At 39.2% G+C, this 15,075-nt stretch overlaps 1 protein-coding gene across 1 annotated transcript in view; it reads left to right on the top strand.

Annotated features, from left to right (window-relative positions):
* LOC140209840 (myelin transcription factor 1-like protein) overlaps window positions 1-15,075 on the top strand; it is a 354,336-nt gene that overhangs the window by 303,722 nt on the left and 35,539 nt on the right. Inside the window, exons 17-18 of the mRNA XM_072278399.1 lie at window positions 12,637-12,720; window positions 14,307-14,528. Coding sequence (XP_072134500.1) covers window positions 12,637-12,720; window positions 14,307-14,528 — 306 coding nt within the window. The remainder of the gene's footprint in view (window positions 1-12,636; window positions 12,721-14,306; window positions 14,529-15,075) is intronic.

The following is a 15,075-nucleotide window of genomic DNA, read 5'->3' as shown; positions in this document are numbered from 1 at the left end:
GATACACCCACACTGGAAGTCAAATGTAAATAGGACATCAAATATTGAAGCAACTAAAAAAGAGAATTGTCTGTACAGGATACCCAGACTGGGGTATGATTAATATAATAGCAAAAGTTTTGTCAAAGCTGTACCACTTGAAGTGCAACAATATATGTTATATTATGCCTACCATTATTTAAAATAATACTTATCTATTCTGGAAGCTGTTATAGATTTAGGAAGTATTTGTGAATTTCTGAACAGATTCACAAACAATTAACATTTGTATCAAAATCTTCAGATTTGTGACAATTACCTTCCAAAACTTCATAGGCAGAAAAAGACAATGTCCAAGCCATTAATAATCTGAGTTTATATATCTTGGTTTCAACACTTGGTTTTGTCCATTTTGCCCCGGTGTCCTGATTGCAAAAACTTTGCCTGCCATTTGCTTGTAGTTGCAAACTACTCCTTTTGAATAGGTGATTGTATGCCGATTACATATGTGGAAAAATAGTGAAAATAAAAACCGAAAGTATTCTCTCCAAATGCATCACATCTTGATATGGGGGAAGATTTAAGAAATTGCAGAGAGTCCTGAATACATCCCAGTCAATCACACAAACCAACCTCCCCTCTATTGATTGCATCTACAATTCCCGCTATCATGGGAAATCAGCCAATATAATGAAGAGCGCCTTCCATCATAGTCATTCTCTCTTCTTCCATTCCCTCCCCCATCCCTAGTCAGGCAGAAGTTACAAAAACAGTCAGAACATGTATCATCGGGCTCAAGGACAGCTACTAATTTGTTGTCCGACTCTTGAATGGACCTGTTATACACTAAAGGTGAACTCTTAATCTCACCATACACCTATTCATATTCTCGCACTTTATTTGTATACCTCTACAGCACTTTCTCTGTAACACTATAGTCTGTATTCTGAACTTCCTTTTTTTCACCACCTCAGTACACTTCTGCATAGAATGAACTGTCTGGACAGAATGCAAACAAAAACTTTTCACTGCATCTTGGTAAAGGTGACAATAATAATACAATTACTGACATATAGTATTTTTTTAAAATTCTTTTCAACTCCATAACATAAATTGACTTCCAGTTGAATTAAAGAAGCATGACGTTGTGCATTCACCTATTCAAAAGGAGTAGCTTAAGGAAGAAGTTTTCCGCCTAACACGTTGTACTAACCTTGAAGTCAATAACTTAGGAGGAAAGAAATGACATTGTCACAAGTACCTGTTCTAAGCTTTAAAAAGCTCAACAGAAGGTCAAAGGATGTAAAAGAGTAGCTTAACCCTTGGAGTTACAGAGAAAAGAACTGCCAGTGGAGGGAATAATATTAATTGGTGAACCAGATATGAACAAGATAACTCTAAGCCACTGACCCTCCTTTGAATCAAAATGGGAATCTGATACTGTCACATGAAATATCCTTCCAGTTCATTTTGCCAAAACTCTTAACTGACCTGGGAGGCAAAAGTTCAGCTGACATCTTTGACTTCGTAATTCTATTTTTTGCTATTACAATTCTTCTTTGTAACTTAGTATATTCATTGAGTAAATCATCTCTATTATCAAGTATTCTTTATTCCCCCTATCTGGAAATGTTACTTAATTCAGAACTCAAAATCCATCCACTTCACACGTTGCAGGAATATGTACTGCCATGTATCATGAGAGTGTGCTTACAGAAGGTACATAAATTTAAACAAAGACAAATAAAAACAAGGCTCTGGAACAGAAGATTATCATGCTCTCCTCCAAAGACTGAAAAGGAAAAAATAGTGAAGAGTGCATAATAAGTCATAGGTCCAAACTAACAATTTCAAAATCAGTTAAAATGAACATTTCCATAGATTTAAGCTTCATAAACTTAAGACACAATGCAATTAATTGGCCATTAGCACAAGCAGTGACTTTTATCAGTTTGGGGAGATAAAATGTCAGTGACTTTGACAATAGTGCTCTAGGGCATTTAAATCTTGTAGACCACTGGCTTCTAAAGTCACGTTCATTGATATGAGCTGCAACAGTATCTTTGAGAAAGATTTCAGAATTCACAGAGAACAAATGCAGTGGGCTATCTGAAAGGATGATTACATGCTGAGGTGGATTCTTCTGTATCACCAGTTAATCTTCATCTCTGTCATCAAACTTTACTGATAAAAGTGACAAAACCTTCAAAACTAATTAAGTTTAGGAGAGTTTACAGACGTCACAGAAGAAAATGTTACATTGCATATAAGTTGTCTTGAAAACTATAAAGGATTGATAGCTACTCTGCCAGTAACTATGGAGCAAATGCAGCGTTTTGGATCAGAAGCACAGAATAGGCTTCCCATTGATATCTTGAGGGTCTGCAGCAGCATGAATACATTCTCTAAGTATATGTAGGATAAACTTTACTATATTCTTTCATATTCCATGTGAGCCTCTGCCAACATATATGTACGTGTGGTATCGCAGAGTAATATGTTCCAGTTTACACTTTCCATATCTAGCAATTAAGCATTGAGGAAATCAACACAAAAAATCCCAATTATGGAAGAGAACTTTGGTAGAACAAGAGAAGCTCAATTATGAGAAAAATTAAGTGTTTGACAATAGCCATTCATCATTTGACTAATTTCTGTTCTAACTTTGCAAATATTGATGTAATTCTGCCTACTTAACCCACCAATTTTCTATCCTCTGACAGAAAGTTTTGTCTCTTAAAAGAGTACATTCCATGCCTTGTGCTGGAACTTATTGACCAGAATACTCTACAGTTGATGCTGCCAGATGTTTTAGGATCAGAACAATGTTTCCCATTTTGTATTTTGCATTTATCTCCTGTGCTATGAGCAAAGGTGATGTCACTACATTTAACTGTGGGATAATGGAAGGCTGTATCTTGATGGTCTTGGGGTCATTTCACCAGTTAAATGAATAGCAGAGTTTAAATCTGTGGGGAGATCTCAGAAATGGACCTCACAGCTGTTCAGTAAACCAGTTAAGCAGTTTTTTCCAGATGACCCTATCACCAAATGTCAGATGTAGATATGGTAAAAGTTACGTCTATGACAGATGGAGACTTCAACCCCAATTTCAGACACAGTTCTGTAGTTTTCATTTTTTTAGGTCAAAATTCTGGAACTTTGCAAGTGTCTTCATGAGAGGACCTGAAGCTGTTTAAGAAGATAATTCTTTGCCATCCTTGAGGGCAATTAGCAATGTGATATAAACCATGGATTTAAAATGTGTACATCTCCTGATTTAATAACTTAAACAACATAAACTATCAGCATCATTAAGAGCATATAAGGTGACTGCAAATTTTCAGCTCCCATGCCATCTCAGATCTGGACTCCCCTGAAGCTTATTGATCTTAAATTCTTTGCTCAGTTCAAACAACCTATTTAGGGTCATAGAGTCATTGAATAAAACAGCACGGGACACGGCCTTCAGCCCAACTGGTCCATGTCAACCACAGCTTCATCGCGGATGGTCCCATCGCGGTTGCCAATGTTAGTTTCATTGTTGTCTAAGTCATTTTCCTACATGTACCTATCCAAATGCCTCTTAAATGTTACCTAGCATCTCATAAGTTCCTATTTATATTAAAATTAATTCTACCTGCCAACATCTTAAAGTTTTGCATTGTCTTCTCTTCATTTTATTTTCTTCAGTGAAAATAACTTTTAGCTCTCAATGTATCCCTTCTGAGTGAGGAAGTCTTAATTTTTAAAAAATCTTGAATTATCTCTCAATATATAAACATTGTAAACCCAATAGATATATATATCAGTGGCTATTTTATTACTTTTAATATGCTGCCATTGAGTTACTCCTACGTAGCATTCTTTGAGTTTATCTATTGCCTCTCTTGTTCAATGGAACTCACTCACCACTGTTCTTCTCTACAAAGCTTCTGACTTCTATTTAGTATGGGAGCAGAAATATTGCTCCTCTTCCTTGTAGTGTCATTGACCACATAAGGTTTAACAATGGTTTTCTCTTCTCTGCTCAAACATTCTACATCATATTTATCACTAGTTTAACCACTATACCAGCCTCAAATCATGTATTAGGGTATAACTGTTTTATAATTTTTGTTTCTTTTTCCATCATTTTGGGTCAAATCTGAACAATCATAGACTCAAGTCACTCTGTTACATGTATATGAATGTATCCTTGCAGATCCTTAAGAGGTTTCTTGAAGCAAAACATCTTTTCATGAACTGAAATATGTAATTTCAACTTGACTGAAATTTATTGGCTGTTCTGTTAAATCTTTTACCTTTTCCATGCTTTTGTGACTTTGGAATATTAGTACATCATGCTACCATTTGCCATAATTGCTACAGGCAGATTTAAATTTTGAAATATCTATGAACTAATATTATACTATATTACTGAAATATATGCATTAGGTAATAATGTAACAATTATGTAAATGCGTCCACCCCAATGCATTTCGACTCATAGTCAAGGACTTCAACTAAGCTTGTTTAAAGAAACCCCTGCACAACTACCATCAACATATAACCTGTAGCACCAGAGGTCCAAACACACTAGCCATAACACCATAAGATATTGATGCAGAAGTAGGCTATTTGGCCCATTGAGGCTTCTATGCCTTTTGATCATGGCTAAATCATTTGCCTCTCAACCCCATTCTTCTGCTTTCTCCCCACAACCTTTTACGCCCAGATTGATCAAGAATCCGCCTTAAATACACCCAAAGACCTCCAAGTAACCTGAAACTTTATCCTTAATAATTGACTTCAACATCTTCCCAACCTCTGAACTCAGACTATCTGGTCTACAATTTCCTTTCTTCTGCCTCCCTTCCTTCTTGAGGAGTGGAGAGACATTTGAAATTTTCCATGCCAGAATCCATAGATTCCTGAAAGATCATTACTAATGCCTCCACAATCTCTTCAGCTACCTCTTTCAGAACCCCGGGGTGTAGTACATCTGGTGCAGGTGATCTATCTACCTTCAGACCAAGCACCTTCTCTCTAGTAATAGCAGTCGCATCCACTTCTGCCCCTGTATATTTGTATATCTCTTCTAATATTTATATATTTGTATATCTGTGCACTTGTAATGCTACTGTGACGCTCTAATTTCCTTTGGAATCAATAAAGTATCTATTTATCTATCTATCTGTTTATTCACCAAGATCCAGTGAATAGCAATCTGAGGTACCCACCTTCTTCAAGGACTATCATCCAGTAGCACTTACATTCACAGTGATGAAGTGTTTTAAGAGGTAGGTGAGGAAACATATCAACTCCTGTCTGAGGAGTGACTTGGATCCACTCCAATGTGCAGACTGGCACAGCAGATCCACAGAAAGTACCATTTCATTGACTCTTCACTCAGCTCTGCATCATCTGGACAACAAAGATGTGTAGATAATCAATAACCTTCAAGACCTTGGCCTCAATACCTTCTTGTGCAATTGGATCTTCAATTTCCTCACTTGCAGAACCGAGTCAGTTTGGATTGGCAACAAGATTTCCTCCACAATCTTCTTCAGCACAGGAGCAGTACAAGTCTATGTTCTAAGCCCTGTGCTCTGCTCTCTTTACTTCTGACTGTGTACCTAAGGACAGCTCCAGTGCCATATTTAAGTTTGCTGGCAGCACCACTGTCATTGGCCAAATCAAAATCAGCATTAAGAGGGAGATTGCGAATCTGACTAAGTGGTGGCACGACAACCTTTCACTCAACATCAGCAAGAACAAGGAGCTGATTATTGACTTCAAGAGGAGGAAACCAGAGATCCAAAAGCCAGTTATCATTGGGGAACAGAGGTGGAGCGGGTCAGCAAATTTAAACTCCTTGGTGTTATTATTTCAGAGGACCAGACCTGGGTACAACACAAAGAACAATTACAAAGAAAGCACAGCAGTTCCTCTATTTCCTTAGAAGTTTGAGAAGATTCAGCATGACATCTAAAATGTTGACAAACATCTATAGATGGGTGGTGGCAAGTATATTGTCTGACTACATCACAGCCCTGTATGGAAGCACCAATGCCCTGGAACAGAAAATCCTACAAAAAGTAGTGAATATAGCTCAATCCATCATGGGTAAAGCCCTTCCCACCATTGAGCACATCTACATGGTCATTGTTGAAGGAAATCAGCATCCATTATCAGGGATCACCACCACCGAACTTGTGCTCTCTTCTCTCTGTTGCCATCAGGAAGAAAGTACCGGAGCCTTAGACTCACACCACCAGGTTCAGGATCGGTCATTACCTCTCAGTCATCAGGTTTTTGAACTACGGGGATAACTTTACTCAACTTCACTTGCCCCATCACTGAACTCTTCCCCCAACCTATGGACTCACTTTCAAGTACTCTTCGTCTCAAGTTCTCAATATTTATTGCTCATTTATTTATTATTATTATCATTTCTTTTTTTTTTGTTTCTGTTTACACAGTTTGTTGTCTTTTGCACACTGTCTATCTGTCCTGTTGGGTGTGATCATTCATTGATTTTATTATAGTTATTGGGTTTATTGAGTATTCCCACAAGAAAGCAAATTTCAGGATTGTTTTTGCTGACATATATATGCTTTGATAATAAATTTACTTTGAACTTTGAACTTTGAAACTTACTTTTAACAATGTTCAAAGCAAGCTGTGCATTTATGGTTTAAATTAAATGGGAAACTTGAAACACCTACCTGGGATTAGTATTGCAGTGGCACATACTAGAGTTCCAATTATCTATCCAAGATGAAAAGATGCGTATTTTCCCCTGTTTCATGACTGCTTGTGTTTATCATCTCCAGTCTTTCTCCCCATGCTCATCGTCCCTCTCTTCACCTCTCCCCCTTTCTCCCTTTCCCTGTTATGCCGACTGTACTCGGTCTCAGTGCATGATCTAAATCTGAAATATCAATCATTCATTTCCTTCCACAGATGTCACTCAATCTGCAAAGTTCTTCCACCGGTTTGATTGTGATCAAAAACATTTTTTCCAACCAATTTCATTTGAAGTTTCATTGCATGGAAAAGTGACGCCTCACTCACTACACGCTGGAGGAACTCAGCAGGTCGGGCAGCATCCGTGGAAAAGATCGGTCGACGTTTCCGGCCGGAACCCTTCGTCAGGACTGTAGGCGGAAGGGGCAGAGGCCCTATAAAGAAGGTGGGGAGAGGGTGGGAAGGAGAAGGCTGGTAGGTTCCAGGTGAAAAACCAGTAAGGGGAAAGATAAAGGGGTGGGGGAGGGGAAGCAGGGAGGTGATAGGCAGGAAAGGTGAAGAAGGAAAAGGGGAAAACACAATGGGTAGTAGATGGAGGCGGAACCATGAGGGAGGTGATAGACAGCTGGGGGAGGGGCAGACTGACATAGGGATAGGGGAAGGGAGGGGGAGGGAATTACCAGAAGTTGGAGAATTCTATGTTCATACCAAGGGGCTGGAGACTACCTAGACGGTATATGACTTCCGGTAATTCCCTCCCCCTCCCTTCCCCTATCCCTATGTCACTCTGCCCCCTCCCCCAGCTGCCTATCACCTCCCTCATGGTTCCGCCTCCTTCTACTACCCATTGTGTTTTCCCCTATTCTTTCTTCACCTTTCCTGCCTATCACCTCCCTGCCTCCCTTCCCCCACCCCTTTTTCTTTCCCCTTACTGGTTTTTCACCTGGAACCTACCAGCCTTCTCCTTCCCACCTTCCCACCCTCCCCCCACCTCCTTTATAGGGCCTCTGCCCCTTCCCTTTACAGTCCTGACGAAGGGATCCAGCCCGAAACGTCGACCGATCTTTTCCACGGATGCTGCCCGATCTGCTGAGTTCCTCCAGTGTGTTGTGAGTGTTACTTTGACCCCAGCATCTGCAGATTATTTTGTGTTTATGACGCCTCATCCCATTCCTGCAATCACAGAACATGGAAGTCATGTTAATGAGCAAGTGGAAAACACGTCTAGTCATCCATCTTTGTTTACACCCTCAGTTAACTTTGCAAAGGCTGAGAATTGACTTTCAACCTGTACTCTCTCCTTGACAAGTTTCATTGACCATAAGACCATAAGACATTGGAGAAGAATTAGGCTATTCAGCCCATTGAGTCTGCTCTGCATCCCATCATGGCTGATTCCAGATCCCACTCCACCCCATACACTTGCCTTCTCGCCCTGACCGACCAGGAAAAAAATCAACTTCCGCCTTAAATATACACATGGATTTGGCCTCCACCGCAGTCTATGGCAGAGCATTTCAAAGGTTCAAAGGTCCAATTTAATGTCAGAGAAACGTATACAATATACATCCTGAAATGCTTTTTCTTCGCAAACATCCACAAAAACAGAGAAGTGCGTTAAAGAATGAACAACAGTCAAACGTAAGAACCCCAAAGTACCCCCCCAGCTCCCCTCCCTCCCACTCTGAGCGGCAGCGAGCAACAGTTCCCCCTCCCCCCACTAGCAAAAAAAAAACATCAGCACCCACTATCAAGCATTCAAGCGTGAGCAAAGCAATAACAAAGACACAGACTTGTAATTGTCCCGAAGACTTCACATTTCACCCGGCATTCAACATACCAAACTCTCTCTCTCCCTAATAAGGGAGAAGTAGGTGTCTCCGTTTTTCCCACCAAGCGGGGGTACATAACAAACAACACACTGATTTACAATGCTAAAAGTCTGTTACATCGCTTTTTCCGAGCTCTGTTCCCAAAGATCTCAAAGATCCCAGGTCTTTAGGCACACAACAGTAGATTTTCTGACTCCCCTGATGACACATGGGTCTCCTACCGTGACACTGACCCTCGATCTGCCCATCTCCAGAGCCCCAAGATCTTAGGCTTCCAAATCCGAGCCGGACTCTCAAGCCAAACCCTTGGCATGCTGAACTATGGCCAGTACTGAAACCCTGAGAACGGGCCCCATTCCTACAAAGAATCAAAGTCAGCATGTAACTTCAGGTCAGGGTCTTCAAGAGATCCCTGAAAGGGAAAAATAAAGATATTAAAGATGGAAATAGAGCTGTTTCTGAAGATGCAGGCAAAGGAGTTGCCATTTAACACCATCTTAACTTTGCTCCGCCTCCAGAGCAAAAAAAAGAAATGGCTGATTTCACAGATTTACTACACTCTGGCTAAAAAAAAATTCCTCCTTACCTCTGTTCTGAAGGGTAACCCCTCAATTTTGAGGTTGTGCCCTCTAGTTCTTGATGCCCCTATCACAGGAAATATCCTCTTCACATCCACCCAATCTAATCCTTTCAACATTTGGTAGGTTTCAATGAGATCCCCCGCACTCCTCTAAATTCTAGTGAGTACAAGCCCAAAGCTGCCACATACTCCTCATAGGTTAGCCCCTTTGTTCCCAGAATCATCTTCATGAACTTCATCTCGACTCTCTCCAATAATAGCACATCCTTTCTAAGATATGAGGCCCAAAACTGTTGAAAATACTCTTAAGTGTGGCCTGACTAGTGTTTTATAAAGGTTCAGCATTATCTCCGTGCTTTTATATTCTGTTTCCCTTGAAATAAGTGCCAACATTGCATATGCCTACATAACCACAGACTCAACCTGTAAATTAACCTCTGGGAGTCTTGCATGAGGAATCCTAAATCCTTCTGCACCTCTGATGTTTGAACCTTCTCCCCATTTAGATAATAGTCCGCACTACCCTGTGCCTTGTGAACTATTCCCAGAAACTTCAGCCATCTCTGCTTTACCATCATCCCTGCCAGTATCCTCCTCCAGTCCATCTGGGCAAGCTCCTTTCTCATGCCTCTGTCATTCCCTTTATTCCATTGCAATACTGATACATGTGACTTATGCTTCTCTCTCTCAAACTGCAGTATGAATTCAATCATATTATGATCACTGCCTCCTAAGGGTTCCTTTATGTTAAGCTCCCTGCTAAGATCTGGGTTATTACACAACACCCAATATAAGAGGGATTGTGTAACAACACCCAACCTCGAGTACGCTCAAGCACAAGCTGCCGTAAAAAGCCATATCACAGGCATTAAACAAATTCCCTCTCTTGCGATCTGACACCAACCTGGTTTTCCCAATTCTCTTGCATATTGAAATTCCCCATTACAATTGTGTCATTGCCCCTATTACATGCCTTTTCCAGCTCCCTTTGCAACCTCAATTGCAAGTCAGCAGCTTAAGATGGGGAAATTAGAAATATTAACAAGAACTAAAACTAAAGTAATCCATTGCTTGCAACTTTAGTATTTTATGAAAATATTGAACTCCTAGAATTTGAATCAGTTCAGAATCAGAACCAGGTTTATTATCACCGACATGTGTCGTGAAATTTGTTAACTTAGCAGCAGCAGTTCAATGCATACATAATATAGAAGAAAAATAAAATAATAATAATAAATAAATAAATAAAATACAGTATATGTATATTGAATAGATTAAAAATCGTGCAAAAAACAGAAATAATATATATTTAAAAATTGAGGTAATGTTCATGGGTTCAATGTCCATTTAGGAATCGAATGGCAGAGGGGAAGAAGCTGTTCTTGAATTGCTGAGTGTGTGCCTTCAGGCTTCTGTACCTCATACCTGATGGTAACAGTGAAACAAGGGCATGCCCTGGGTGCTGGAGGCCCTTAATAATGGATGCTGCCTTTCTGAGACACCGCTCCCTGAAGATGTCCTGGGTACTTGTAGACTAGTACCCAAGATGGAGCCAATTAAATTTACAACCCTCTGCAGCTTCTTTCAGTCTTGTACAGTAGCCCTCCCCCACCCCCATACCAGACAGTGATGCAGCCTGTCAGAATGCTCGCCATGGTACATCTATAAAAGTTTTTGAGTGTATTTGCTGACATACCAAATCACTTCAAACCCTGTGTTTGAAAGATTTGCTGTATGTATTGACAGAATATGTATATATTAAAACAAACTCAATGTTTTGGTATTCATCCAGGGTTGACAATACCATAATACATTGTAATAAATGGAACATTGTATTCTTTCTGAAAATCAGTTCTGAACTACCTTGCCACAATTTTTTTGTGATCTTCTGATCTCCACAGAGTTCAACCATCAGGTAGGGCTAGGTATAATGATTTGCATTTGATTGATTCGGAGAGGTATTTTAAATAGACACCTTTTACATACAAGTGTATGCATGTTTGTCTTCAATGTGCTCATTATCATTGATGGGTGAGGGTTGGTGAGGGAGTGAATGGCCCTGGTTGCTATCCTCTTATTCACACCTTTGCCAATAGGATCATTTAACTGTTTAATCTTACGCCTTTGCTTTTCAAATTACATCCTGTCTTTAACAGGTATTTCACTTACTCTATTAGAAATAACAGCTGGATGTCCCTTATCTTACTCTATTAGAAATAACAGCTGGATCTTACTGGGGTCAGGGGAGGGAACAGACCATTGGCTGCACTGAATTTCAAGGTGCTATGAATATTTATCAGCTAGTACTGTCCTGGGCTGATAGAAATTGCTGCCAATTGATGCTGAACAGATGAATCTTAATGTTAATGCAGCAGGCAGGTGTTGCAAAATACTGAGCTGTAAATGCTCATGAAGTGCTTTACAACCATTGTTGAGTTCATACCACATTTATAATGCTGGGGAGGGACTGCACAAAAAATAATCATTTACTCCGGAGGATCAGAGGATGAAATTATCCAGTCTGCTCTTCTGCATCATTTCCCAGACAAATCACAATTGACACAGTAGACATCTGGGAGTTTGCTGTTAGCCTCCCATTTCATTTGGAACAATTCTCTCTGTCAGTGGGAGAGAAGGAAGATAAATATTTGATGGTAAAAACGAGAAGCTGGACCTTTGTATTTAATCAATTAAATGTTTGGTATTTATCGGTTATGCCAAACAGCAATTTACTTCCAATCTCACAGAAAAATAGAATACTTTTGTTCAGAGTGTCCATGCATAGTTTGGTTTTAAAAAAAAAGCCAAGAATACTTGAGGCTCATAACCAGGAGTTCCTGTAAAATGTGCATACCCAGAATCTCTGCCACATTGCCTGTTTTGATGTGCTTATAAGGGAATTGAGAATAGCAGTGTGCAGTTTCCAGATTTCTTTTACTTGAGCATCACCTGCTGGTGTATGAATAACATTTTACAACTGGGACTCATCACATGCTAGATGGCATAATAATTTTTTATTTCAAGGTAATTATCCAAAAGAGCAAAATTCATTTTTTTCATTTGTCACGTACAACATGAAACTGTGATAAGTAAGGCAATGAAAGAAAAGCACTATTCTGTAAAATTATGTCTCTTGGTTTATTCTAAGTTTGTTTATTTCAGACAGTTTGGAGGCTTCAACTTGCCACTGCTCTCTGGTGATAGAAAATCATGTATAGACACTAGTTGAAAGTAAGATACTCTGCTGACACTCTCTGTCAAAATTCATATTTGAGAAGTGGGCATTTGGGCACTGAACGAGAGGATGATAATTGTTTGTGGAATGTCACATTAGTACGATGTTAATCCCAAAAAAAGGAGTGAAAAAAGAGAAGAAGTTGTCCAGATTACCCAAAGTAAGACAAGTGATTATAGATTTATAAGTAATGTTTTCATTTCTCAGGTATATACTGAGAGCCATGAAGAACAATTGCAATATGAATTGAGTAATCTATGATGCATATATTTCTGTAGTCTTTCAGGCTGTCCACGAGCAAAGAAAAGTGGAATCAAAATTGCTCAGAGCAAAGATGACAAAGAGGATCAAGAGCCAATCAAGTGAGTCCAGCTTAGCACAAAAGTGATGGTTTGCCACAGAGCTCAGAAAATTGCATTAAATTATATTCATGGTACATCAATTAAACTGTGTCTTTATGTTAATCTAAAGCTATTGAAAATTCTCATCAACACAGGTATATAGTAGAAATAGAATGTAAAGGTGCCACACATTAAGCCCACCTAAAACTCACCATCATGTGGAATGACTTGAAATTGTTGTCCAGACATTCTAGCAATTAAAGGACAAGTTTAGCCTTGTGCTTGGAAGAGATCAGTCTTAATTTGTAAAGATATTTGTACTGGTTATTTTAATAAAGCTTTAGAGTTTGTTTGCAATAGCTTCTCTTCGAAAGCAAGGGGCACATGTACCAAACAACTGGAACATACAATAAAAATAATTACATCCAGTGATCACTTAGCAAATTCTGATTATGTTCTCTTAAGCAATGGATAATAAAGGTTAGACGTTTGTTTAAGAAGAGCAAAACAAGGCAATTCCAGTACTAAATTAAGCACAATTAATTAATTCCAGTATTAATTAAGCACTAAAGTCAGCTATTTGAGTGCTTTCCATAAGCACCCATATGAAGGTGACTGAATACTTCTCCAAATATTTCCTTTTGAAATGCAAAAGGATTAGATTAATAGAAAGTAAAAATACTTTAAATGCATTTGTTTCAATTCTGTGAATGCCAGTGTGTCCTACTTTCAGCTGTCAACTTGTGTCACCATCCTGAGGGATAACTTTACATTGTCCTCAAGAAGCTCAGTTGGATTTCCTGATCTCTTCTATCACATTCACAGACCTTGTTCCCGGGGGCAAAGCTTAGTATCATAAGCTAGACTTTGCAAGATGTACTTTCTTATGTTTTGCTTCAAGACAATGTTACAAATGAAATAATGACTATTGGAGCCTTTCGTGTTTGTGCTCCATCTTTAGCACAGCAGGAGCAAGTCTAAAGTTGTAGCAAGTCTATCAAGTTTACCCTCTATTTAACAGAAAAACTCTCTTTTGTATGATTTTGTTCATAACAAGCTAAGGGACATACACTGTGGGAAATATATCATTTACTTGCTGCTTCTGTCACACAGAATCAATATCAAATAAGTTAGGCATACCCCAACTACATGTAAACCAACTACTAAGTTTTTTGTCTAATGATATGCCTTAAATCTGAGGTGCACTCTTGTTCATTGCTAGTGCAGTTCTTTTATTTCACATCAAGCACTATTGGATACGATTGTGGCTCTGTGTGGATTTGTACACAGTTGTGGGTGATAGAGCTATGTCTTAGTGGGCAAATAGGATTAGTGTGAAAGAGCAAAAGGATCAGAGTGGACATGATGGAATAAAGGGCCCATTGCTGTGTTCTATACAGTAATTCTATGACCATGAGAGTAGATGCTTTGTAAAGACAATCAAAGTTTGTTTCATGTAGATATTTTAGGACATAGAAACCAATGGAAAAGGTGAATAGTGTGAATATGTATCAGTTGGTTTATCAGAAACATTACAAACTTATTTGACTATATTTGAAAGATTACTTTATTAGGTAAGGATGAAGTGTACTGCATTGTTCCTGCAGATGTCCAGTTCCTGGGTGTGATGGCCAAGGACATGTGACTGGGAAGTATGCATCTCATCGCAGCGCATCAGGGTGCCCCTTAGCAGCCAAGAGACAAAAGGACGGTTACCTCAATGGCTCACAATTCTCATGGAAGTCTGGGAAAACAGAAGGCATGTCCTGTCCAACACCAGGATGTGACGGTTCAGGGCATGTAAGTGGCAGCTTCCTTACCCATCGCAGGTGAGAAATCAGGTAACAGTTTCTTGAAACTGTTAATAAATTCTGCAAATATCCTTACATTTTCAGTATAGTCATGAATACTAACCATATGGAAACATCAAAATGTGCTTTAATCCATCCCTCCTTATGCAATCTGTATAGAATGTAGGGTTGCCAACTCCTAGGATGTCCCTGAGTCTGAAAGATTGAGCTCCTTGACATTGCCGCATGTAACCTGGGAGGAAAATCAGAAGAGTAGGAGCAAGATAGTGTGGTTTTTCATTTTATTTCATACTTTTTTATAACTGAGAGGAGAAAAGGCAATTTAATTGGATGGTATTATTAAAACCAGAAAGTCATGTGATTAAACTTGCAGGAATATGTTTGGCCAGACTGATAATCCTAACTGTGACAGAGTCCAGTGGAGTTTTTCCTCCCTCTGTGAAATACTTAACCTGCCAAATGCCATAAGCAATTTGGCAGTGTCCAGAAAAATAAATTGCATGTGGATGTTCTACTTCAAGAAACAAAAAAAAATGTTATGACCAACGTTCTCAAAAATACTTGT

This window comes from Mobula birostris, chromosome 2, assembly GCF_030028105.1.
Source record: "Mobula birostris isolate sMobBir1 chromosome 2, sMobBir1.hap1, whole genome shotgun sequence".
Lineage (NCBI taxonomy): Eukaryota > Metazoa > Chordata > Chondrichthyes > Myliobatiformes > Myliobatidae > Mobula > Mobula birostris.
The sequence above is the reverse complement of the archived record's forward strand: the minus strand, read 5'-3'. Positions and strand labels throughout refer to the sequence as shown.